At 42.9% G+C, this 27,509-nt stretch overlaps 1 protein-coding gene across 1 annotated transcript in view; it reads left to right on the top strand.

Moving 5' to 3' along the window:
* The window catches only part of LOC138737380 (serine/threonine-protein phosphatase PP1-beta catalytic subunit-like), a 75,795-nt gene extending 48,540 nt beyond the window's left edge, over positions 1–27,255 (top strand). Inside the window, 5 exon segments of the mRNA XM_069888126.1 lie at positions 11,278–11,382; positions 17,029–17,100; positions 21,827–21,978; positions 22,722–22,856; positions 25,771–27,255. Of these exon segments, the coding sequence (XP_069744227.1) occupies positions 11,278–11,382; positions 17,029–17,100; positions 21,827–21,978; positions 22,722–22,856; positions 25,771–25,875 (569 nt within the window). The 3' untranslated portion in view covers positions 25,876–27,255.
* The last annotated feature ends 254 nt before the right edge of the window (positions 27,256–27,509 follow it).

The raw sequence follows: 27,509 nt of genomic DNA, 5'->3' as shown, positions 1-27,509 counted from the left end.
GGCATTTTGCATTCTTCTCTCCTCCCCCCACACCCCGACCCCATTTGCAGAACTAATCCTGATGTTACATCAACTGTGCCATGTTTCTTCCCATTCTAACTTTTCGCTATTGTTCATTCCGCTTCAGAGCCATCCTGTCCTCCCCATAGGGCAAATAGAGACTTGGTAGATTAGTTTCAGATTTATTATCAGAGTCCATACTTAACATCACATACAACCCTGAGATTCTTTTTCCTGCAGACGAGGCAGAATTACTGACTCTGTTTTTCCCCTTGTAAACAAATAAAAAAATGTAAACAAACTGCAAAACAGAGGGGAAAAAATCAATGAAGTGAAAAAGTAGACTCCTTAAATAAGTCCCTGATTGAGTTTGATGTTGAGGAGTCTGAGGGTGGAGGAGTAGCAGCTGTTCCAGAACCTGGTGGTGCGAGTCTTTTGGCACGTCTACCTCATTTCTGATGGTAGCAGTGAGAGCAGAGCGAGTGCTGGGTGGTGGAGTGGATCTTTGATGATTGCTGCTGCTGCTCTCTGACGGCAGCGTTCCCTGTACATGTTCTCGATGGTGGGGAGGGTTTTACCCGTGATGTCCTGGGCTACGTCCACTACCTTGTGGAGGGCTTTACACTCAGGGGTGTTGGTGTCCTCATACCAGACCGTGATGCAGCCGGTCAGCACACTTTCCATCACACCTCTGTAGAAATTTGCCAGGGTTTCCATTGTCATGCCAAAGTTCCTGAGGAAGTAGAAGTGCTGTCATGCTTTCTTCACGATACTAATGTGAAATAGTGACTGCCGAGAATGTAAATTTGCTCATTCTGATATTGAGGAATAATCATGGGCCACTCTACAGTGATCTGGACTATTAATTGTACTCTTGAAATCAGAGAATCTGTTCAAGCTTTTTTTTTGTTTTAGGAAACTTATTTTTTTTTAATCTGATGGCTTTGATCAATACAAATGTCGGGTTAGCTAGTGTATGAAGGACTGTGGCATTTCACATTGCCTGTATACCACATTATCAGCGCACCATATTAAGTCCTTGATCTATTTGTGGACGCTCCTTTACTCCACCCCTCATGCGACGTCAGTAATATTAAATACCAAAGGGAGGGAGAGCAACCATTTGGCAGGATCCCAGATCTGATGAGGCTATTCAACCAGTTGCTCTGAGATGTATTAATTCTACAAGTTATCTGTTGCCATCCATGTTAACCCCTTGTGTCCCATTGGCAATGATTATTGACATTAGGGAGTCAGGGAGCAATGTTCCAAGTTTTTCCTAAATTGGTTAAAGGTACACTACCAATGTAACTAGGTGTTATAAATAAATAATGAATAGACAGGTAATAAATAAATAATAGATGGTTAGATAAATAAATAGATAGCGAGATAAATAAATGGATAGATAAATAAATACATGGATGGTTAAATGAATACATGAATAAATAGATAAATAAATACCTGGAAAAGTTAGGGAGGATTTTTAAAGTTAGGATAAAGTTTAAGGAGTGAAAGAAGGTTAGTGAAAGTTAGAGGGTAAAAGAGAAGGTGATAGGTGAGTAAGAGCTAGGTTTAAAAAAAGAGAGGGAGGGATTTAAAAAGATTTAGGGTAGGAGGTTGGTTGAATTAGGAAGACAAGTTTAGTTACAGAGTGAAGTTGTGAGAGAGTTTAGTTAGAGTTGTGAACTGTTAGTGTTTGAGGAGCTACCGAAGTAGTCAGAGTTACAAAAAGTTAAAGTGAAGAGGGGCTCGTGGAATAGTTAGTAAGAGAGTAGATTAAGGCAAAGAGAGAAGGTAAGGCAAAGAAATACTCCTCTTGTATGATGTGGGAGATTGGGGAAACTGGCAGTGACCCTAGGGACTTAATATGCGAGAGGTGCATCCGAGCTGGATGGGCTTAGAGCATTCAGGAGGCCAAGGGGGTAATAGATAGTAGCTCTAGGGATAATATTGTACTTAAGAGTCGGGAGGAGGGTAGTTGGATTGCAGTTAGGAGGAAAAATAATAGACAGGCAGTGGAGTGTCCCCTGAAGAACAAGTATGCTGCTTTGGTTACTGTTGAGGGGGTTGATGTACTGGGGGGGCGAGCTGTAGTAATCCAGTATCTGGCACAAAGTCTTGTCCTATGACTAAGAAGGGAAGGATAGGAGGAGGCATGGGATTGTGATAGGGGATTTTATAGTTAGGGGAACAGATAGAAGGTTCTGTGGAAGAGATTGGATATCTCATATGGTATGTTGCCTTCCTGGTGCAAGGGTACGGGGTATTACAGATTGAGTCCATGGTATACTGAGGAAGAACAGCCAGATCTTCAGCGCTTGACGTCCTGCTTTGCGGAAACTGCCAAAATGTTTGGCCTGGAAGTCAGCCTGAAGAAAACTGAGGTCCTCCATCAGCCAGCTCCCCACCATGACTACCAGCCCCCCCACATCTCCATCGGGCACACAAAACTCAAAACGGTCAACCAGTTTACCTATCTCGGCTGCACCATTTCATCAGATGCAAGGATCGACAATGAGATAGACAACAGACTCGCCAAGGCAAATAGCGCCTTTGGAAGACTACACAAAAGAGTCTGGAAAAACAACCAACTGAAAAACCTCACAAAGATAAGCGTATACAGAGCCGTTGTCATACCCACACTCCTGTTCGGCTCCGAATCATGGGTCCTCTACCGGCACCACCTACGGCTCCTAGAACGCTTCCACCAGCGTTGTCTCCGCTCCATCCTCAACATCCATTGGAGCGCTCACACCCCTAACGTCGAGGTACTCGAGATGGCAGAGGTCGACAGCATCGAGTCCACGCTGCTGAAGATCCAGCTGCGCGGGATGGGTCACGTCTCCAGAATGGAGGACCATCGCCTTCCCAAGATCGTATTATATGGCGAGCTCTCCACTGGCCACCGTGACAGAGGTGCACCAAAGAAAAGGTACAAGGACTGCCTAAAGAAATCTCTTGGTGCCTGCCACATTGACCACCGCCAGTGGGCTGATAACGCCTCAAACCGTGCATCTTGGCGCCTCACAGTTTGGCGGGCAGCAGCCTCCTTTGAAGAAGACCGCAGAGCCCACCTCACTGACAAAAGGCAAAGGAGGAAAAACCCAACACCCAACCCCAACCAACCAATTTTCCCTTGCAACCGCTGCAATCGTGTCTGCCTGTCCCGCATCGGACTGGTCAGCCACAAACGAGCCTGCAGCTGACGTGGACTTTTTACCCCCTCCATAAATCTTCGTCCGCGAAGCCAAGCCAAAGAAGATACTGAGGAAGAACAGCCAGATGTTGTGGTCCATATGGGAACCAATGATGTGGGGAGGAAGGATGTGAAGATCATGCAGGATGAGTTTAGGGAGCTAGGTTTAAGGACAGTACCTCCAGGTTAGCAATCTCAGGATTTCTACCAGGGCCACGTGCAGGTAGGTAAGAAATAGTGCAGTAAACACATGGCTGAAAACATGGTGCAGGAGGGAGGGGTTCAGATTTGTAGATAATGGGCAACGTTGCAGGAAAGGTGGGAACTGTTCTAGAGGGATGGTTTATATCTTGACTGGAAAAGGACAAATATTCTTGCAGGTAGGTTTGCTGGTGTGGCTCCAGTGGGTTTAAACTAGATGTGAAGGGGGAGGGGTACCAGAATGAAAGAATAGATGTAGAGGAGAAAGATGAAATTGAAGTCAGAGAAGTTGTATGCACCATTAAAAATCAACAGAGAGCAAGGGAAGGAGATTTTCTTAAATATATTTATTTCAATGCGAGGAGAACTGTGAGAAAAGTAGATGAGCTTAGAGTATGGTTAGATAATTGGAATAATGATGTGGTAGCCATTAGTGAAACATGGCTGCAGAAGAATGGCAAGTAAACATACTGAATTTTGTTGCTTCAGGTGTGATAGAATAAGGGAACAAGAAAGGGGGGGGGTTGATTGCTTGTTAAAGAGAGTATTACAGTGGTGCTTTGGAAGGATAGAATAGAGGGCTTATCTAGAGAAGCATTATGGGTGGGATTGAGGAATGGGAAAGAAATGGTAACATTTATGGCGGGTGGATATAGACCACAAATTTGTAAGAAAATGACAGATATTTGTAGTGAGCACCTGATAGTGGGAGATTTCAACTTCCCACACACTGACTGGGATGGTTTTGAGTTGGTTAAATGTGTGCAGGGTAATTTTCTACATCAATATATAGAGGTACCAACTAGAGAAGGGGCAGTGTTGGATCTGCTATTAGGAAATGAAACATCAGGTGACGGAGATGTGTGTTGGGGAGCACTTTGGGTCCACTGATCACAATACTATTGGTCTGGACCCAGGGTTGAGATTTTTGATTGGAGAAAGGCTCACTTTGAGGAGATGAGAATGGATTTGGAAGGTGTGGACTGGGATAAATTATTTTTATGGGAAGGATGTGGAAGGAAAATGAAGTGCATTCGAAGATTAAATTTTAAGGGTACAGAGACAGTATGTTGCTGTTAGAATGAAAAGAAAGGTTAAAAGTTTTAGGGAGCCTTGATTTGCAAGGGTTATTGGAAATATGGTTCGGAAAAAGAGAGAGGTGTACAAAGAGTGTAGACAACATGAAGTAAATGAGGTTTTAAAGGAATATAAAGAATGTAAAAAGAATCTTAAGAAGGAAATTAGAAAGGCTAAGTCGAGATATGAGGTTGCTTTGTCAAGTAAGGTGAAAATAAATCTAAAGAGCTTCTACAGATATATTAGAAGCAAAAGGATCAGGAGGGATAAAATTGGTCCCCAAAAGGATTAGCGTGGAAGGTTGTGTGTGGAGCCAAAGGAGATGGTGGAGATTTTTAACAGTTTTTTTTCTTCTGTACATACTAAGGAGAAGCATATTGATCTATGTAAAGTAAGGGAAATAAGTAGGGAAGTTATGGAAGTGATGAAGATTAAAGAAGAGGAAGTTCAGGCACTTTTAAGGAAAATAAAGGTGGATAAGTCTCCAGGTTCTGTCAAGATGTTCCCTAGGTCCTTGAGGGAGGTTAGTGTAGAAATAGTAGGGACTTTGACGGAGATATTTAAAATGAATTTAGTAACAGGAATGGTGCCAGAGGACTGGAGGGTAACTCATGTAGTTCCATTGTTTTAAAAAAGATGTGAGGAGTAAATCTAGTCATTATAGTCCTTTAAGTTTGACATTAGTGGTGGGTAAGTTAATGGAAAGATGGGAGTTTGATTAGAAACAGTCACCATGGATTTATGAGGGGGAGGTCGTGTTTGATAAACTTTAGAATTTTTTGAGGAGGTTAATATGAAAGTTGATGAGGGTAAGGCCGTGGATATTGTATATATGGACTTTAGTAAGGTCTTTGATAAGGTTCCTCAGGGTAAGATTCCAAGGTTCAATCATTAGATATTAACTTTGAAGTAGTAAAATGGATTCAACAATGGTTGAATAGGAGATGCCAGAGAGTAGTGGTAGATAACTGTCAGATTGGAAGCCGGTGACTAGTGGAGTGCCTCAGGGTTCAGTATTGGGTCCATTACTATTTGTCATATACATTAATGATCTGGATGATGGGGTGGTAAATTGGATTAGTAAGTATGTGGATGATACTAAGAAAGGTGGAGCTGTGGAGAGTGAAGAAGGGTTTCAAAGCTTGCAGAGGGTTTTAAGGAAGAGTGGGCTGAAAGATGGCAGATGGAGTTTAATGCAGATAAATGTGAGGTTTTACATTTTAGTAGGGCTAATCAAAATAGGACATACATGGTAAATGGTAGGGCATTGAAGAGTTCAGTAGAACAGAGGAATCTAAGAATAATGGTACATAGTCCCCTGAAGATGATGTCACATGTGGATAGGGTGGTGAAGAAAGCTATTCCTCTGTTATAAATCCGAGCATTCGGTATAGGAGCTGGGATGTTGTGTTAAAATTGTACAAGGCATTAGTGAGGCCAAACTTGGAGTATTGTGTACAGTTTTGGTCACCAAAGTATAGGAAAGATATCAACAAATTGGAGAGAGTGCAGAGAAGATTTACGAGAATGTAACCGGGGTTACAGGGTCTAAGTTAGTTAGGTCCAAAGAATAGAGTGTAGCGGTTGAGAGGGGTTTTGATTGAGGTATTTAAAATTATTAGGGGTATAGATAGAATTGATGTGGAGAAGCTTTTTCTTTTAAGAAAGGGAGAGATACAAACAAGAGGACATGAGTTGAGAGTTAGGGGGAAAAAGTTTAGAGGAAACATGAGGGGGAACTTCTTTCCTCAGAGAGTGGTGGGTGTGTGGAACAAGCTTCCAGGTGAAGTGGTGGAGGCAGGCTTGAAGGATGCCCCCCAAAGTTCCTCAACATGGTTATCCAACTGCACGAAAACCAACAAGGTCGGGTCAAATACAGCAATGAGCTCTCTGAACCCTTCTCCATTAACAATGGCGTGAGGCAAGGCTGCGTTCTCGCACCAACCCTCTTTTCAATCTTCTTCAGCATGATGCTGAAACAAGCCATGAAAGACCTCAAAAATGAAGACGTTGTTTACATCCGGTACCGCATGGATGGCAGTCACTTCGATCTGAGGCGCCTGCAAGCTCACACCAAGACACAAGAGCAACTTGTCCGTGAACGTTGCCCATTCAGAGCCAGCTCTCCAGCGCTTGACGTCCTGTTTCGCGGAAACTGCCAAAATGTTTGGAATGGAAGTCAGCCTGAAGAAAACTGAGGTCCTCCATCAGCCAGCTCCCCACCATGACTACCAGCCCCCCACATCTCCATCGGGCACACAAAACTCAAAATGGTCAACCAGTTTACCTATCTCGGCTGCACCATTTCATCGGATGCAAAGATCGACAACGAGATAGACAACAGACTCGCCAAGGCAAATAGCGCCTTTGGAAGACTACACAAAAGAGTCTGGAAAAACAACCAACTGAAAAACCTCACAAAGATTAGCGTATACAGAGCCGTTGTCATACCCACACTCCTGTTCGGCTCCGAATCATGGGTCCTCTACCGGCATCACCTACGGCTCCTAGAACGCTTCTACCAGCGTTGTCTCCGCTCCATCCTAACATTCATTGGAGCGACTTCATCCCTAACATCGAAGTACTCGAGATGGCAGAGACCGAGAGCATCGAATCCACGCTGCTGAAGATCCAACTGCGCTGGGTGGGTCACGTCTCCAGAATGGAGGACCATCGCCTTCCCAAGATCGTGTTATATGGCGAGCTCTCCACTGGCCACCGTGACAGAGGTGCACCAAAGAAGAGGTACAAGGACTGCCTAAAGAAATCTCTTGGTGCCTGCCCCATTGACCACCGCCAGTGGGCTGATCTCGCCTCAAACCATGCACCTTGGCGCCTCACAGTTCGGCGGGCAGCAACCTCCTTTGAAGAAGACCGCTAGCCCACCTCACTGACAAAAGACAAAGGAGGAAAAACCCAACACCCAACCCCAACCAACCAATTTTCCCTTGCAACCGCTGCAACCGTGTCTGCCTTCCCACATCGGACTTGACAGCCACAAACGAGCCTGCAGCTGACGTGGACATTACCCCTCTATAAATCTTCGTCCGCGAAGCCAAGCCAAAGAAAGAGAGGATATGTATATGGATGGGAAACGAATGGAGGGTTAAGGGTTGAGTGTGGTCAGTGGGGTTAGGTGGGAGAAAGTGTTCGTCATGGACTAGAAGGGCCAAATTGGCCTATTTCTGTGCTGTAATTATATGGTTATTAGGTAGCTCATGAGGGGGTGAAGTACAAATTGGACTGGATTATATAAATTAATAGCAATATAAATTAATCTCTTGCATGGTTGTGTCTACCTTATGATATAAAAGATAAGGAGTAGACTTCAAAAGTTTAATTTATTTGGAACACATCTCAACAATGGTGTGTGCCAATGTTCATCTTTCTCACTTGGAATGTGAAAATTATTGGCTTGTGTTAACTCTATATTACTTTAATGGTTCTTGAGAGTAATCAGTCTTGGTAAATAAAAGTATTTTGGGTGTAATCCAACCACTAGCAATTGGGACTTGGGCTCAAAGATGCCCTTTTGATCTCTGATTCAGCAGCTGGACTCTATTTGTAAATAAGGAAAGTTATCTTGGAGCTTTGTAAATAGCAGAATCACAGCAACCAATTCTTGTACTATTATCTGCCAGAACAGCTCGATCCTGATGAGAAGGAAATTCAGGGCTTCTAAATTCAAGTTAATGTTTAGCAAAGTTATTCTAATATATGGAATAAGATTGTCATATTTTCCGTAACCAAGGGGAACTATTTGACCCTTTGTGTCTGTGGTGGCTCTTGGAACCAACTGTCCAGTTTCAACTTCTCTCTCTGCTTTTCCTAATGACCATGCAAGCAGGTCCTTTCCAAGCCTGCATTTAATCGTCTTCAGAAGTTCTAGAGGAATTTGTCTCCACTATGCTTTTAGGTGGTCCATTCCAAATTCCAGGTTACATTAAATCTTTCAACTCTGATTGCTAACCTCCTCAGCACAGCCATTTATTTTTCCTCCAAATTTGCATATCTAAAAAGCCTGCATTTTGAAAATTTTAATTTGTTTCTGCTTAAACTTCCCTGCACTAAGGCATTGAATTCACGCTTTACCTCACTCCTCAGATAATTAACCACTCAGCTCTGGTCGCCCTCTATCCGATAAACCACCTGTTCTTTCTTCAGAATGTAATATCCCCTTGGTAGTTTTGGATGTTTGGCATGACTTCATTGCTTTGTGTTTGTCCTTCCTATACGCAAACCAAATATTCCATCCACTGACGAATAATCTGCAAAAGTTTGAATCTGTACCTTGAAATAGCACTCATCAATTTGTGCATATTAGGGCCAAATGACATGTTCCTGCTCATTTTACAAGACACCCTCAAACCCCTTCATGATTTGCAGATCAAACTTTGCCGAGTTTTGTATAAACTACAAACTTCAAAAATATGCCCTCTGTACATATTTTCTTATTACTGACCCTGAGAGACTCCATTGCATTCTTTTCTTCAGTCAGATAAATGGTTGTCAACCACAACCATGTATCTATCCCCTTTGCCAATTATGTACCCAATTGCAACTGACCAGTTTATAATTTCATAATTTCTACCTAAATCTGGTATGCAGCAATGAAATCAAACTCCATCAGGTTGGCAAATCTGTGCTGGCTGTTGTATTTCACAAATAATATAGATAGAAACAGACATTCAACTCCAACAGTTCAGACTGATCTTCATGCCTTATTCAAGCCATGTCCCATGCTCCCAAATCGAGTATTACCAGCACAACCCCTACTCCCTTCTCCCTTAGACATGTTCATCTTGTCTTCCATTTAACTCTCAAAACAATAGAAAACTGCAGCACTGAAACAGGCACTTTGGCCCATCTAGTCCATGCTGAACTATATTTCCATCTCTTCTCATTGACCTGAGCCATAGCCCTCCGTATCTCTCCCATCTATGTCTATCCAATCTTCTCTTGAATGTCAAAATTGAAGCCTAATCTGGCAGCTTGTTCCACACTTCCACTATCTTTCGTTGAGGAAGTTCCCCTTAAATATTTTGCCTTTCTCCCTTAACCCATGTCCTCTAGTTCTTGTCTCACTGAAAAAGCAGCCTGTTTGCATTGACCCGATCTATACCCCTCATAATTTTATATACCTCAATCAAATCTCCCCTCATGCTCCAAAGGCTCGAGGGAATAAAATCCAAATCTAGATCACCTTCCCTGTAACTCAGCTTCTCAAGTCCCCACTGTACTTGTGCCAAAAGCCCTCTTATCTACCTGTGGTGCCATGTGAAAGGAATTGTGTGTCTGTATTCTTAGATCCCTCTTTCCTGCAGAACATCACAGTTCCGTACTGTTTCCTACCCTGGTTCCTCCCAAAGTGCAACTTCTCGCACTTGTCCCCATTAAATTCCAGCTGGCATTTTGTAGCTCCTTTTTCCAGGTGGTCCAGAACCTGCTGCAAGCTTTGAGAGCCTTCCTCACGGTCCACAGCACTCACAATCTTGGTGTCGTATACAAATTTTCTGATCCAGTGTACCACATTATCATCCCGTTCACTGATGTACAGCAAACAACTTAGCACGCTCCGCTTCTCCCACAAAGCCAGTGTCAGATCTAATTTGCTACCTCATCCTGAATGTCAAATGATAGAACCTTGACCAACCTCCCAGGTAGGACCTTGTTTTTTTTAAAATAAAAATTATTTTTCACACTGTGAACCATATCAATCAAAATACATACAGACATTTCCCTCTTAAATATACACAGTGGCATTTTCCCCCCTACCTTCCCTCCCCCCTTCCCACCCCCCCTCCTCACCCACTAAACGTTCAACATATACAATACAATAAACCTATTAACCAATGTCATCGTACAATGAAAATAAACAAGAAAATTGTGTCATCTACTTTTACATACTGGATCAAGTCATTTTGTCTTCTTATCATTCTCTCATTTTAGGGGGTGGAGGTGTTATGTTCCATGTACGGTTCCCAAATTTGTTCAAATAATGTGACTTTATTTTTTAAATTCCCAGGCAGGACCTTATTAAAGACCTTCCTAACATCCATGTTGTCCACATCCACTTTCTCGGTGACAACTTTCATCAACTTTCCAAGTAACCTCCTTAAAAGAACCTTATAAGATTGTGCATGTCTAACCAAAGCTGTGTCCCTGTGCATCCACGTATGTGTGCATCTGGTCTCTTAGCATATCTTCCAGCAATTTACTCACAAATCAGACTCTCTGGCCTTTAATTTCTCCGATCATTCTTGGAACCTTAAACGACAGAACAGCATTAGCTCTCCTCCAATCCTCTGGCACCTCACTCGTGGCTAAGGACACCTTAAATGCCTCCGCTAGGGCACCTGCAATTTCTGTGCAGGGCTTATTCAGGATCATAGGGAGTAGCTTGTCAGGCTATCCATCCTTAATTGCCTTAGGATGGCTCTCCTCTTTTACAGACTCTGTCCATCTCGCAGGTAAATATGAATGCAAAACAAAGTGTTTAAAATCTCCCCCTTTTGTGTTGTGTCTCAATCGATCATCATTTATAGTTGAACTTCATATTCTCAGCAATCTCTGGGAAAAGAAATGTCTTGTGACCATTTGCGTCATCCTTCCTCAAGTGGAAGCTCTATGTCTATTATATTAAAATCTATTTAAATCACTGCAGCCTTCTTGAGACCTTAGAAGAAGAATAACAAATGGGGTTGGTTGTTCATGGCTGTTGAGGGCATGCGGTGGGGAGTGATCTTGAGAGGTATACTGATATTAAAGATTTAATTTTGAAAATTATTTGACTATTTACATAGGTAAGAGACGTTTTAATATCAAACTCTGGAAGACATTTACAGACTGTTTCAACTGTCTTCCGATTGCAGCCATTGTGGACGAGAAAATTTTCTGTTGTCATGGAGGTAAGTTTCCAGCTTCGCTTTTCAATTCCAGCTTCATACCACTTAAATTTGCATTGGAAATGTATTTGCAGTAGTGAAGTTAAGCAGGCCTGTAGCTTTGAGTTTTCCATTGGCTAGAAATGAAAACTTACCACACCTCCCCCACCCCCAGGACAAGGAGAAGGCCATTTAGTTTACAGATTCTTTAATTTTGGTTAGGAAAAATGAGCAGGGAATCCATTTCTACCAGCAACCAGGCCCACATCATTCAAATTGATAATGGTGTGATGTGGATCATCAGCGCTATAGAATAAACTTATGTAATCTTTCCAATCAGTCGGTAGTTTTTTAAAGGCCTGTTTAGTTTTACACATCTCAAACGTTTGAATCGTTAATAAGGAAAAATATTTCCAAGTAATGAGCGGAAATTTAATTCTGAATAAATTACAGCACCATAATGTATAGCTAGAAATAATGAACTATATATAGGTACATAGTTCCAGGCAATTTGTACCTTGATCAGCCTTATTAAACTATTGCTGACAGGTTTTAATTGCAACACTGCAATTCAAGGGTTTGCAGTTTGCAAGTGGTGTTTTAGCCCTAAGTTAAGTGTATAGAGGAATGAAATAGTCAGTGTAACAGTGCTTGTTCAGATTTGCACTGAGTCCAGATATTGAATCTGTTCAGTGCTTAGCCAAGAGTTGGGCAATTTTCGGACTGCATTCAGCAGATAATCTCCATAACAATGGTAACTAGATGTTCTGTTCTATGAGCACGCTCTTGTTTGCTTTTCATGCACTCGAAAGATTAGAAATTAATCCTTGTGATGGACAAATGTTGATCAATAAGTTCATCGGTTATATGAAACCATTTATGATTATATTAGCAAAACCCTGAGGAGCGGTTTAAATTTTGTTTTTGAAGGGATTTTTTTTTTAATCGTTACAAAAGGCGATGCATACTTGTGAATTAAATGTTACTCAATTTTGAGCTTGTTTTGAAGTGGACCAGACGCGTTGTGATTGAGGTATCTTTTGATGACCGCTCTACTGATTGCATATTAAAGCAGTCAGCAAGTTTTGGATTGACCAATTGATAGTTAAACAGGCCTAATTAGTTAAACAGGCCTAACTTGTCCATGTTGAACAAGGTACCTACCTGATATGGTTCTATTTGCCCATATTTGGCTCCTTATCCCTTTCATTTCCAAGATTCAGTTTATTGGCATGTAATAAAAAACATTGTTGAAGTGTGCGCGCTATCGCAAAGTGTGGAAAGGAGACACACAGAAGAAATCGAACACTGATTTATTGCGCTGGCAGCTCTGCTTATGTTCACTCCTCGCTGCTGACATCAGGAGTGATGTCACAGCAGCGCCGATCTCCGACTGGGCAGCGTTCCCACCGTTGCTCGCTGTTTCTCCTGCCGTGTGGGTGGTAACCTGGAATGAAAGTTGTTCGCTCTTGTGGGGTCTGCGCGGACCCCACGTTCGTCAGCCATTTTGAGTACCAGGTCGCATCCCGGTTAGCGGGCCGCGACACGACCCCACCCCCTAGTACCGGAGATTGGAGCACTGTTCGCCACTTTCGGCGGCCTAACTGCGATGTGGGGGCTGCAGAGAGACTGGTTGGCTCATGTCCAGGTATGCTGGTTTGAGGAGGATGATGGTGAAAGTCTCTTCCTTACTGTCGATATCCAACACATTAGGCACCTGTTGTGCCTAATTACTTTATACGGCCCCTCATCCAGCCATTGCAGAGGTGTTTAATGTGCTCCCCCCCCCCATGCACAAAAACAAACTCGCAGGTTTCTAAGTCTTTGGGGACGTAGGTTTTGGCCTGGCCATGGGGTGGAGGCTACGGAAGTGCTAGAGCACCCAGTTTTCCCCTCTGCTTAGTCACTGAAGCTGTGGGGTCCTCCAGGTCCTTGGCAGCAGCTAAGAACTTCCCCAGTATTACCATCAGTGCACTGTATACCATCTCGGCTCCAGAGACGTTGAAGTCCTCTTTCGTTGCAGTGCAGATCATTCAGTTCGGCCCCTTGTGTGGCCTGTTGGATGTCCATGGTGAATTCCGACACGCATGAGAGATGTTGCTGCTGCCCGGCTGTTTACGGGTCAGTCACTTTATGGAAGGCAAAGGTCAACGGTTTGTGATCCTCGAAGACCTTGAATTGTCTGCCTTCCAGAAAATACTAGGTGCCTATCTGCCAGGTACAATGCCAAAAGCTCTTGGTCACAGGCGCTGTATTTGATTTCAGGTGGCTAGAGGTGCCTGTTAAAGAAGGCCAGGAGCTGCCATTGCTCTTCAATGAATTACTCCAGTGCGCCCCCTACAGCTATGCTGGAGGCATCTACTGTGAGGGCAGTTGACGCCTCTGGCCTGGGGTGTACCAGAAGGGTGGCTTTAGCCAGGGCATCTGGCATTCTGAAAAGCCTCTGAGGCCTCATTGTCCCAGATGATGTCTTTACCTTTCCCTGTCATGAGTGCGAAAAGGGGGCGCATGATGCGAGCTGCTGCTGGTATGAATCGGTGATAAAAGTTAACCATACCAGCAAATTCTTTGCAACTCCTTCACTGTCTGGGGCTTGGCAAAACGCCAAATGGCATTTACCTTTTCAGGCAGGCGTTTTGCTCCATGCCTGTTGATCCAATGCCCCAGGAAGTCGATCGATTCTAACCTGAACTGGCACTTAGCAGGGTTTGTAGTTACCCTGAATTCCTGCAGCCAGGCGCACAGTTGCCTCAGGTGGGCCTCGTGCTCCGTGTTGTAGCGGCTGGTGATGTGATTATCGTCCAAATAGATGAATGTGAATGGGAGACCCTGACCCACCACACACGTCAGCCTCAGGAAGGTCTGGGCTGGGTTCTTAAGTCCAGAGGGTATTCTCAGGAATTCAAAGAGTCCGAAAGGGATGATGATGGCGGTTTTGGGGATATTATCGGGATGGACAGGAATCTGGTGATCACCCCTGATGAGATCAACTTTTGAAAGCACCCATGCCCCTTGTAAGTCAGCAGAAAAGTCTTGGATGTGGGACACGGGTACCTGTCGGGTGTGGTAGCCTCGCTGAGGTGGCGATAATCACTCCATGGTTCCACCCTCCTGCTGCCTTTGGAACCATGTGCAGGGGGGAGGCCCAAGGGCTGTCGACGCTCTTCTTAGGTTATGGGGGGGAAGGCAGCACCCCCTGACATGGCACTGGAGACCCTCGGTGAGGATATGGTGCCTTACCCTGTGCTTCGGCTCAGCGGTGGAAAACTGTGGTGCTACAATCGAAGGGAACTCCACTCGGATCCGCGTGAATGTGTTGTCGGATAGTGAAACGGAGTCAAGGTGATGGACAGGTAACTTGGCTTCCCCTAGGGGCGTAGTTTGAAAAGTCCTGGCGTGCACCAAAGACCGCCCTTTAAGGTCCACCAGCAGGCTGTGGGGTCGCAGGAAGTCTGCTCCCAGGTGCGGTTGCGCCACCGCTACAGTCATGAATGACCACATGAACTGCTTGCTGCTGAAGCGGAGGAGGACGGGGTATGTGCTGAACATTTGTATAGTGGTGCTGTTCGCTGCCTTCAGTGCCAGGCCCGGTTTGCCGTTCTGGATGCTGTAGGCCAGGGGTGGGGGGAGGACACTTATTTTGTCGCCATTGTCCATTGGGAAGCACCTTCCTGACAGAGATTGTCACTTTGGCCAACCGCCACAGCTATTAAAGATGGTTGGCCATGGCGTTTCCCTGAAACGTGCTGGGTGGGCGGCATCGATGGGCCCCCGCACCCCATCGTTGATGATCAAAGCAATACTGTTGGGTCAGGGGCCCAACTTGCCTCTCTGTTTGCTGTGGCCTTGTTGCCAGCTGTGTGTGGGGCCAAGCGACCTGCTCTGCCGAGGCGCTGTTTTCTTTCTTCTTTCTCCAAAGCACGTCCGCCTACGCTGTGACTTTCTTGGGGTTGCTAAAGTCATTGTCAGCGAGCAAGAATCGAACATCTTCAGCCAGCTGCTCCAGAAATATCTACTCTAAGAGCAGGCAAGGCCTGTGTCCCTCAGCAAGGGCGAGCATTTCGCTCATATGGGGGGATGGGGGCCCTGTCTCCTAAGCTGTTTATATGTATCTTACATTGTGAGAGCCCAAAGGTGCAGGTTAATAGCTCCTTGAGGGCATCGTATTTGCCTTGGTCCAGAGGCTGCTGCAGGAAGTCGACGATCTTTGCTGCCATGTCCTGGTCGAGCAAGCTTACCACATAGTTGTAATGTGTGTCGTCAGCATTGATCTGTCGAAGGTGGAATTGGGCCTTGGTCTGTTCGAACCACATATGTGGTGGCTCCTCTGCCTCTACGTCTCAGACGGGGGTTGATCTCCCCATTTTCTGGTGTCCAGCGCCAATCCTCCGCTTCCCTGGAATCTTGAATTCCTTGTGGCTGCCGCTGACCATAGGCACTGCCATCTTGGGCCCAGACTCCCGTGGTCACGGTTTTTAAATAAAACCACCATTAGCTCCTTTAACAGGCCATTTAAAGCCTGAATGGAGCAGACGGCGGTTGAACTGACGGTTGGACCTCGCGGGAACACTGTGTCTCTGCTCCCTGTTCCCCGTGGGTCCAGTCCAGTGGCAGCACTGCCATTTTTTTGTTCTCTCCCGATAGAATGTTGTAATTGCCCCTGCCTCCATGACTCGCTCTGGCAAAAATTCCACATACCATCTGTGGGAGTAATAAAAAACTGCACTTCAAGATTTTTTAAAACTCTTTCCCTTCTCACCCTAAACTTGTGGGCTGCTCTCTTTGGGGAAAAGATTGTGACAATCCGTCTTATCTGTGCCCCTCATTATTTTCTAAACATCTAAAGTCGCCCCTCAACCTCCACTCCAGGGAAAACTTTCCAAGCCTATCCTGTCTCTTCCTTGTAACACAAGCCCTTTAGTCCCAGCAACATCCTTGTGAATCTTTTCTGCATCCTCTATATCTTTTTTTAATTTAAATTTAGACATGCCGTCGAGCTAATGCCGCCCAATTACACCCAGTTGACTACACCCCTGGTATGTTTTGATGGGTGGGAGGAAACTGGAACCTTCCGGGAAAACTCATGCAGATACAGGGAGAACATACAGACTCCTTATAGACAGCGCGGGATTCAACCCCTAGAACCAATCGCTGGCACTCTTACAGCGTTGCGCTATCTGCTACATTAACATGAGGATCTTAATTGTATCCTTCCTATAATATAATGGCCAGAAGAACTCACAAAATAAGCAGGATTGAGGGTGTATTCAGCACCTTACTCTTTCTACGTTCATGACGGTGTGGCCAAACGGTGCTTCATCTCCACACATAAATTTGTGGATGACGCCACCATCGTAGGCAGGATCTCTAACAATGATGAATTGGAGCACAGAAGGGAGATGGAGGGACGAGCGGCTTAATCCAGGACGATAACCTTTCCTTCAATGTCAGATAGACCAAGGAGAGACAGAGCTCACTCCCTGACCTGCATCAGCAGTCTGAGGTGAAGCACTGAAGAGCTCAGTCCCAAATCGTTGGTTGTGTCTCTTTATCTTTTCAATATAAAGTATGCTATGTGTCCTACTGAGTTTCTCCAACATTATTTTAACTCTAATCACTGTGTCTGCAGACTGGAGTGTTTCATTCTTGACTCTATTGTTCATTCCAAAGGGCTGTCCCCAGATTTGCAGTCAATGGAGCAGATTCGCAGGATCATGAGACCAACAGATGTTCCTGATACAGGTAGGCCATGGCACAAACAATTCTCAAGCCAATGCCCATAAAGTTTTAGAAAAGCCAATAATTGAGCTCTGCTGTGAAAGGTCTAGGTGGATCTAAGTCAGAACCAAAGCAAATATCCATATTACAAAATTTTGTTAATAAATCAACAAATTATTTGCCTCCTTATTAGATTAATTTTCAGATGTCAAAAATGAAGGTTAACATTATAGTTAGAAAGCTATAAATAAAAAATCCAGAACAATTATTCTCTTTACCAGCACAATTTTTCAAGGCCTTGTAGTTTAGGTCAGATTTTAATTTCAATTGTCTATTTGACCTAAAGGAAAAGCATGTCTTTTAATAAAATTGCCTAGTTTTAATTTATTGCTGCTTGCAATGTCTAAGAAAAATGTATTCAAATTGAAACTTTTCAGAACTAAAGCTATTGTATAAATTAGAAGATCTCAAAACTGGAATCTTGAGCAAACAAAGATTTGCTGGGGGGAGCTCAGCAGGCCAGAGAGTATCCATGGATAGAAATGGTCAGTCAGCTTTGATGGATGCTGTTTGACCCACCGAGTTCCTCCAGCAATTCTTTGATCTTTTCTATAAATTCTTTAGATGTTAGTCCTTTGTTCATGTCCATTATTTTTATTCATTTATTTTAAAGTACTGGTAACATTATTTCTCTGGGCTTCATTTTCCCCCATCCATAACTAATAACCAAGTAATTTATTCTTACCTGCAGTTCTAATGCTGGTTATAATTTTCTCTCTGGCTGCAGAGTTTCTCAATTTTCCCAAAATCGCCATACCACAAACACCAAAATTTCACAGATACCAGACATGGAGAGGCCTCATTGTAATGAGAGCCTTGATTCTTGGGCGTCAGTGGCGCCTTGTGAAAATTGGTATGGGGTTTCGGGGAGCCGTATCTGGAGTAGTTACAATACATGCAACAACAAAAAAAAATTCTAACTTTTCGTGAGCACACAATGTTTCAAAGCAAGAAACTTAAGTCGGCCAAAAGCATGTTCATTTGAAATAACGCCAGATAAAGCTGGTATTTTGTAGTATTTGTGAAACTAGGGAGTATCTGGGTAAGGAGAAATCAAACTAATGTTGCAGGAATCATAAGGAGTCTTGTACTTGAAATGTTGATGCATTTTCTGTCCCTGCAGTTGCAGCCTGACCTCCTAGTTTTGCAGGCAATTTTTGTCTTTATTTAAATATAATCACTGGCATCCTGGAAGAAATATATCAGATGGTTTGCATAAAGCAAACACCGTGTAGCAATTCCATTATCACCTGTCAGTAGGTGACTGCAGGTTGCAAATAGAATATTGCAATACAGGCTCTTCGCCTCACAATGCTGTGCCAACCTATATAAATCCTACTCAACAAACTAAATCTTCCCTACCTCACCCCCATATCCCTCTATTTTTCTTGCATCCATGTCCCTGTCTAAGAGTCTTTAAATGTCCCTATTGTACCAGCCTCCACCACCACCCCTGGCATCCACCACTCTCTGTTTAATTTTAAAAAAACTTAACCCTGACGTCTTCCCTAAAATTTCCTCCCTTTACCTTGTACAGATGTCTTCTGGTGTTTGCTACTCTTGTCCCAGGAAAATGTTGCTGGCTATCCATCCAATTTATTCCTGTCATTATCTTGTAGAAATCTATGAAGTCTTATCTCATCTCTCTTTGCTCCAAAGATAAAAGCCCTAGCTCCATTAACCTTGCCTCATAAGAAACTTTTTCCAATTCAGGCAAGGTCCTAGTAAATCTCCTCTGAACCCTTTCCATAGCTTCCACATCATTCTATAATGAGGGAACCAGAGCTGTATATATTATTCCAAGTTTGGTGTAACAGCTGCAACATTACCTCTTGACTCTTGAATCCTCTGACTTACGAAGGTCAGCATACCATAAGCTTTCTTAACTACCGTACCAACCTGTGCAACAACTTGGAGGCCCCAAGGTCCTTCTACACTTCAAAATCCTTCCATTAACCATGAACTCAGCCTTCATGGTTGACCTTCCAAAATGTATCACTTCATACTTATCAAATTAAACTCCATCTGCCACTTCTCCGCCTAATTCTGCAACCTGTCTCTATCCTGTGGTAGCCCACACAAACCAATACCGTCCACAACTCTCAAACCCTCCCGTCATCTGCAGACTTACTGACCCATCCCTTGACTTCTTCGTCTAGAAACCACAGAGAGCAGATCCCTTGTCACTGACCTCTCATATCAAAGTTCTCTTGAATCCATTGTGATATGAAATATTTGGGACTGCCTTAAAATGACCACTTTATGGGAGTTTGTTGTTTGGAAGAGTCTGTAGGACCTGGTTTCACTATATAATTATGACTGCATACTTCATTACCCTTGTATGAACCATCACTTTGAAAGGAGAGCAACCAACATGTATCATAATATTCCCTTCCCATTGGATGCTCATCTAATTGGCAGGGAAACAAAAGTATAAATATCTGTGTGTGAATCTTCCTGCACTTTAAGACCTCCAAATTATACACTGGCAACCAAACTCATTTTTTGATCTTGTCCCTTCTCAAGCGTGAAGGATGAATTCAAATTAATTTGCTCTATGTTGAAATGGGGTGCCTCTTCCCCCATTTATTTTAAGCCAAATGCTTTATTTTTTTTTCCTAAGTAATTTTGGGTCGACTTGATTCTGGTATTTGAATCAGACTGCAAAAGCACAATCAGGACTCCACATTTTCCTTTAATGACCAAGAACTACTGGAGCAGCGGAGGCAACACTCTGCTGTGAAAGGAGACGGGAAGGCTTCACTTTTTTAAAAAAAAAAATGCAGGCTTTTAGCTCCAAAGGTGTCAGTTTTGTTTGGCACCAAATGATCTACTGCTTTAGGGAACAGAGAATTTAAAAAAAAAAGAATTAAGGCAACCTCTAGTGCATTACATGCTGCCTGGTCATAACAGCCTGCTGTGGGAAGATGTTCATCCCAAGTGCGAAGAACCTTTGGATTTGGAAATGGAGTGGAAAATGTGTTTATAATTTATGGCATTTGCCAGTAGCAAGTTAGTAGATGTAATTCCCCATACTGAGCGCATGGATTGCCCATTTAGGGTGAAATTAAGGTTAGATTACACTATATTAGGAATCCATCCAAGAAATGAGGTAATTGAGTAGCCCAGGCAGCTCAAACAACCTCATCTACACCATGAAAACGTGCGTCGCTATTCAATAGAACATTGCTCAGTGACACCAGAGGAATAAACTCACAAATTTTGTGTTTTCTACCCAGAATTTTGCCATATTACTGATCAACAGTGAGCGAAATGGATACGAAAATAAATTCTTTTAATCAAGTTATCAAATACCAACTCAAATGTAAATCTTGTCATCAGGTCAATAACTGCTAAAAATAAATTGTGGCATTCAGGGAATTTGTGTAATGTTTAAAAAATTCATAGGTCTGCGAGAGATCTTGGCAGTTTTCCTTCTGCCCCCTCCTTGCATCCAAACAGATCCGACTCTGCAGTTTGGTTTTATAATATTGACGCAGGGTACTTTTTGTTTAATTCAGAGCAGGAAGAGGTGAATAAGAAGCGTGAAAATACAGAAGCTTGTTACAGTAGGCCCTGAGGTTAATCTTTTTTTAAAAAATGTTATTTTTCACACTATGAACCATATTAACCAAAATACACACAAACATTTCCGTCGAGAATATACACAGTGTCATTTTTCTCCCCTCCCTCCTTCCCACCCCCCTCCCCACCCACTCAATATTCAACATATACATTACAATAAACCCATTAAACAATGTCATCACACAATGAAAATAAACAAGAAAATTGTGTCATCTACTTTTACACACTGGGTCAGTTCATTTCGTCTTCTTCTCATTCTATCATTTTAGGGGGTGGAGGTCCGCGGTAGGTCCTCTCTGTTGTGTTCCATGTACGGTTCCCAAATTTGTTCAAATAATGTGACTTTATTTTTTAAGTTGTTATTTTTTTCCAATGGAATACATTTATTCATTTCCATGTACCATTGCTGTTCTCTCAGGCTCTCTTCTGATTTCCAGGTTGACATTATACATTTTTTTGCTACAGCTAAGGCTATCATAATAAATCTTTTTTGTGCTTCATCCAACTTGTGGCCTAATTCTTTACTTCTTATATTGCTTAGAAGAAAGATCTCTGGATTTTTTGGTATGTTGCTTTTTGAGATTTTATTTAATACCTGATTTAGATCTTCCCTGAGGTTAATCTTCGTGCACTTTTCCCCCATCTGACTGCTTAGAATTATCAAAGTTAAAACATCACTTGTGCTTTTATGTTGGCTATTATTAGCAAGGCCAGCATTTGCTACGCATCCCTATTTGCCTTTGAAAAATAAGAAGTGAACCACATCCTTGACCAATGCAGACCGATGCAATCCAGCACTGGCGAAGGTCTAACAATATATATCCACAACAGTACAGCATGCAACTTGGAGCACGACCAACAAGTGTCAGCTCCCCTTGTCCTTGGTGGTCAAAGTTTGGGAGGTGCTGTTGAGAGAAGCCAAGATGAGTAACTGTAGTCCATTAACTTGTGTTAGTTAAGGGGGCTCCACTGCTCTGTGTCTTGAAACTCACATTGCGATGCTCAGTTTCTCCAGCTTGGCTGAAATAGTAGAGATGCAATTATGCATTGCCTAGGCAAAGGGGAGAGTTGCTTGCACTTAATCTTTGCTGTGTTTACCGTCTAGGTTTGCTGTGTGATTTGCTGTGGTCAGATCCTGACAAGGACGTGCAAGGTTGGGGTGAGAATGATCGTGGCGTCTCTTTCACCTTTGGAGCAGATGTGGTCAGCAAATTTCTGAACAGGCATGATTTGGATTTAATATGTCGTGCCCATCAGGTAAAGAGACAAGCTGTTGTTTAAAAATAAATCCTTTGTGAAGCAGCTATAACAGCGACTGTGTAATGTTCTTGCTGGGCACTGGAAAGTTATTTCCTGAGGTGGATGAGGATACTCTGTCTTCAGACTTCTCTCATATTTCACCAACCTGACTAGCATGGTTGAAATTTCTGCACTTTTGATTTTGCTGTTAATGAGGACATTTCCTCTATATTTCTACAGCAGAAATAATGATGGGGAGAGAGCGGAACATGCAGATATTTACTAGGCATCCTTGGGAGGTTTTGGAGACTTCACTGATTACATGTAGATCACCAGATCAGTTGACTTTCTCTTCCTTGGACAATTTTTAAAAATTCAGTTATATAGCACGGTAACAAGCCCTTTTGGTCCACGAGCCCGTGCTGCCCAATTGACCTACACCCCGGTACGTTTTTTGAATGGTGGGAGAAAACCGGAGAACCCTTCACAGACACGGGGAGACTGTACAAACTTTAAAAGTAGCACCAGATTTGAACCCTGATTGCTGGCGCTCTAACAGCATTGTGCTAACCGCTACATTATCCATGCAGCCACCTAACTGTTGGGGAATATCTTTGGGGTGTAGGATTGAATAGAATTTTGCATCAAGTTGAAATCTTGCTCATAATAATTTATCTGTTTTTCAGGTGGTTACGAATTTTTTTCCTAAACGCCAGCTGGTTAGTTGGAATCTTGCTCATAATAATTTATCTGTTTTTCAGGTGGTTGAAGATGGTTACGAATTTTTTGCTAAACGCCAGTTGGTTACTTTGTTTTCTGCTCCAAACTACTGCGGGGAGTTTGATAATGCTGGAGGAATGATGAGTGTTGATGAAACATTAATGTGTTCCTTTCAGGTACGTTCTCATCAAGTGCTAACAGAGCTTTGTTTTGGTGTTGTGGAACTTTTAATATTCCATTCAGATTGCACAATATGTGCAGTAGTAAAGGATGATCAAACGTTTCCTCAAACAGAAAAGATTTGCAAGGCTCTTGCCAGGACTTGGGTGGAGGTGGGGGTGGCTGTGCTTTAGACAGAGGTTGAACAGGTTAGGACTTTATTCTTTGGAGCACAGGATAAGGGACGACATCACAGTCATGTATACAATTATGAGAGGGATAGACCAGGTGAATGCAGAGGGTCTTTTGCCCAGAGTAGGAGAATTGGGTATGCAAACTTAAAGGGTGTAAGTTGGGAGAGAAAAGGCTTAAAAGGGGGGCTCGAGCAGCAGAGTTCTCCAAGCAGTAGATGTATGGAACGAGCTGCCAGAGTAAAAAGGAGATGCGATTACAGCGTTTAAAAGATGTTCAGACAGATACATGGATCTGAAAGGTTTAGAAGGACATGACTGAACACGGGTAAATGAGGCTAGCTCAGGAAGATGCCTTGGTTGGTATTGACCGTGCTGTACAACCCTTGACATTTCATCGTGTCTTCTCAACACACTAATTCCCCTCAGTACCTGTCTACCTTCCCTTTAAATGCATCTCTGCTTTTCGTGTAGAGGGTTCCACATTTTGGGTACTTTTAGCACATGACTATCGTCTACTTAGTCCTAGTTTTGTGCTCTGCAGCTGTATATCTTATCATTTTTCAGCCCACCCTCCTGTCTCTGCAAGCAATACATTTCAATCAATTTTGCCATTATTTTAAATCAGAATTTATTGACATGAACTTGTCACAACATTCATCGTTTTGTGGCAGCATATAAACCACCTTAAAAAAAATAAATAAAACTAGTGCAAGAAAAAGTCAAAGGGCAGTGTCTGTAGTTCATTGTTCATTCAGGAATCTGATGGCAGTAGGAAGTAGCTGTCTTTGTGCTGCTGAGCAATCATCTTCAGGCTCCTGTACTTTTTTTCCCCAATGGTAGCAGAGCAAAGAGGGCATGGGCTGGGTGGTGGGGTTCTTTGAGGAGAGGGGCTGCTTTCTTAAGACACCGCCACTTGTAGATGACCTCGATGGAGTGAAGACTGATGCCCGTGATGTCGCAGGCCAAGTTAACAACCCTCTGGGGTTTTTTTTTAAGTGAAAAAACACAATTCTGGAGCAACTCAGCAGCTCAAACGTGTCTTTTATATAGCAAAGAAGACGCTGACCTGCCGAGTTCCTCCAGCATTGTGTTTTTACTTCAGCCATGGTGTCTGCAGACTTTCAAGTTTTACCTCTAGTTTTTTTCACACAAATTGGTTATGGTGTGGAAGCCGTTTTCTACATTGTTGTGATAATAACTATAGTGTTTCTCTCTAATTACAATTCCCACATGCCAGGTAACATCGAAATAATCTTGAGATCCGCCTTGCCCTTCCACAGCATCCTGTGGTTTGGATATGGATCTTGAACCCGCAGCTCTTTATAATGATCCAGCTAATTTTCAATGCATGGTGCTGATAGTAGGAGGTGTGGTGGATGAATGACGGAGTAAGGTTAAGGAATATACGACCTGCAGATTGTTTTCTTTCTTCCAATCTTAGGTTCTTTGTTTATTTTAATCCTCCACAAATGAAGAGTTTAAATTTAAATTTCAGAGATGTAGCACGGTCTGGTCCTCTAGCCTGTGCTAGCCAAATGTGATCAATTAACCTTCTAGTCCCCGTGCATCTTTGGAAGGTGGGAGGAAAGCAGAGCACCCGTGGAAAACCCACGTTGGCGCAAGGAGAACATACAAACTCCTTACAGGCCGCACAAGATTTGAACCCGGGTCATGGACACTGTAATAGCGTGGCGCTAACCGTGCAACCCAGATGCTTTTAATGTCTTGAGAACTGACCATTGTAAATTCTTCCATCTTTCAACTACCCCTCCTCAGTTTGGGGTTTATTTGAATAACAAAATGGATCCAATCATACATACTGATATTGAGCTCTCATCAACGTCACCCAGCAGGAATCTCCACTCCCTCTGAATTCTTGGTTGCATTTCCTATTTAAAGTCTGAACCCACTCTACTGAACCTTTGGAGGCACAGCAGTGGCCAGACATGAATTGGAATGGTGGTGCAGGCTGAGTGCCCTACTCCTGCACCTGTTTTCTATGTTCAACATGATCCCAGAACAATATCCTAAAACATCCCAAAAGACACTTCTCTCCGAATGAACAAAAAGTGTTCCTTTGAGAACTAGCTCCAAATGTTTTGGAGTAAAACGCGAAAGACTGCAGACACAGTGATTGAAGTAAAAACACAATGATGGAAAAACCAAACAGGTCAAACAGTGTCATTTATACAGCAAAGATAAAGATACATAACCAACATTTTGGGCTTGAGCCCTTCATCAAGGTATGAGCAAAACTGTAGGTAGGTGCCCAAACAAAATAGTTTGGGGGTCCAGGGGTAGGAGCACTGGCAAGAGGTAATAGGTGGATAAGGGATGGAGGGCGCACTAGCAAACAAGGGGAGAGGAGATGGCTCTGTGAATGGAGCGAGAATGGAGTGGCGAGCTGGAGGTAAGAAGACCAAGGGATAGGGAAGAATGGGGAGTATGTGTTGGGTGTTTCATAGTATTCTGAGCTCACCTACATCTCTGTCAACAGGTTACACTTTAAAGTCTTGGAATGTTAATTTAATTGTCATTTTGGATCATCTTTTGTCCTACTCCATCAAGCCTGGCACACATTTTCTTTGTCTCTTTGGAGAATGTTTTCTTTTTGTAAATTTTGCACCTTTACCTTGATGTTGAATATGGCACTTGCTGTAAACTTATTTCAGGCCTTTGGATTGATCGTGTTTTTTCTTTCTTTCCTTCGCTTAGCATGCATTTTGTCTTCTTTCAGATTCTAAAACCTTCTGAGAAGAAAGCAAAATACCAGTATGGCGGTCTGAACTCTGGTCGCCCTGTAACACCACCTCGCACGGCAAACCCTCCCAAGAAGAGGTGAATAGTAAGGACAGCCCGAAACACCTTATCATTTGTACACGGAGAAAGCTACCAGTAAATCAGTTCATATTCTAATGTGTGTAACCTGTAGGCACTGTCCAACCATCTGCTACTGTCTGTCTATGTGAGCCTCAATGCTTGTAAAAAAAATAAGAAATAACTAAGTCTTTTTGAAAAAATGTTTTCCAGTAAATGCGCAGGTGTGGCATATTGTAATGTAAATCAATGTAGTTCCAGTAACCAGTGCATATTGTTAATATTTTGTTTTTGGGCTGGGATGAAGGTTAATAGGTCTAAGGCTGGGACAAAAAAGATTATTTCAACCTTTAAGCTATCTCCAGCATAATCCCTTGAAGTCTGCAAAGAAGTTGGTTTTACTGTTTGGGATTTGGTTATTTATTTCTGAAGTTGTACGTCTGTATATACAGATTTGGTTCAAGCGCCATCAAGATTTATTGAAGGAGCCACATCTGTTAACTCGATGCTCTATTAAAGTACTGCAGCCTTTCATATAGTTAATTGGTACTTGCTGTGCCTCCTTGTTGACATTAATGCCAATGCTATCACTCACTTTCCTGTAAATGCATACCAATTGATTGCCCCTTGTTTTAACCTACTGTTCTGATTGTACTTGCACTGTTTGCTAGATTTTATTGAGACGTTTACTTGTGGCGATTTCCCAAAACCAGTCTATATAGCACTTAGTTCATGAATATACAGAGGGACAGGGGCAGAAATTGAGTGGCAAACTTTAGCAAGTGAGTTTAATACAACTTCACAGCAAAATATTTTTTGTTTTGGCAGAGGAAGCTTCAGGTAGTGATCATTTTTTTCCCAGCTCTGGGCTTCAATTATTTACTCTAGTTTGTGTCAGGCAGCTTGAGGGCTCCCTTTGTTTTGACATCAGGCGTGTGATACCGATTGGTATCTGATGTTGTGTCATCAGTAGTAACCTTTGACAGAAAATTAACCAAGGATTCTAAGTCTCTACATTTTTTTCTCTAAAATTCTAACATTTCAGCCCAGTCCTGTGAACTCACGTCTTTGAAAATCTTTGGGGGGGGGGGTGGGGGGTGGAATAGGTAAACTTTATCACAATTGGAACACCAGAGAATTTCAATGTATACACTACATAGTCTAAGGATTCTTTTTATAATTATTTACTCCTAGGTATAGCAGCCCTTGTTATCATGACTTTGTGTTTGAATATTTTGAAGACTAAACCTGTAGCTTTCCAAAGGTAACATCTGGAGTGCACCGTCTTTGAGGGCTAGACCCTTAGTTATGTAATGAAGCCCGAGGGCATTATTCTGTTGACATCGTTTTGTTAAGGTGCCCTATTTTTGCTGTTTTCAATACAATCTTGTATCTGATACAATGATTTTGTTTCATTTCTCTCCTGTTTCATCCTTCAACTTTTGCAATCATTTATCACATCTCCCAATAGCTTGCCTCAAAAACAAACAAAGTCTGATGTTTCAATAATTGCTTGTTTGCAACTGAAAGAGATGGTGTTCTCCTGTCAGCTCTGCAGTCTCGTGGCATGTTATGCCAAAGGGTGTTACCAGAGCCCAACTGACAGCCTCTCTAACTCGGAGACCCTACTTCAATCCTCTGTGTAGGGTTTGCGCAATC

This window comes from Narcine bancroftii, chromosome 6 (assembly GCF_036971445.1).
Source record: "Narcine bancroftii isolate sNarBan1 chromosome 6, sNarBan1.hap1, whole genome shotgun sequence".
Lineage (NCBI taxonomy): Eukaryota > Metazoa > Chordata > Chondrichthyes > Torpediniformes > Narcinidae > Narcine > Narcine bancroftii.
This window is presented reverse-complemented; position numbering and strand designations above follow the sequence as displayed.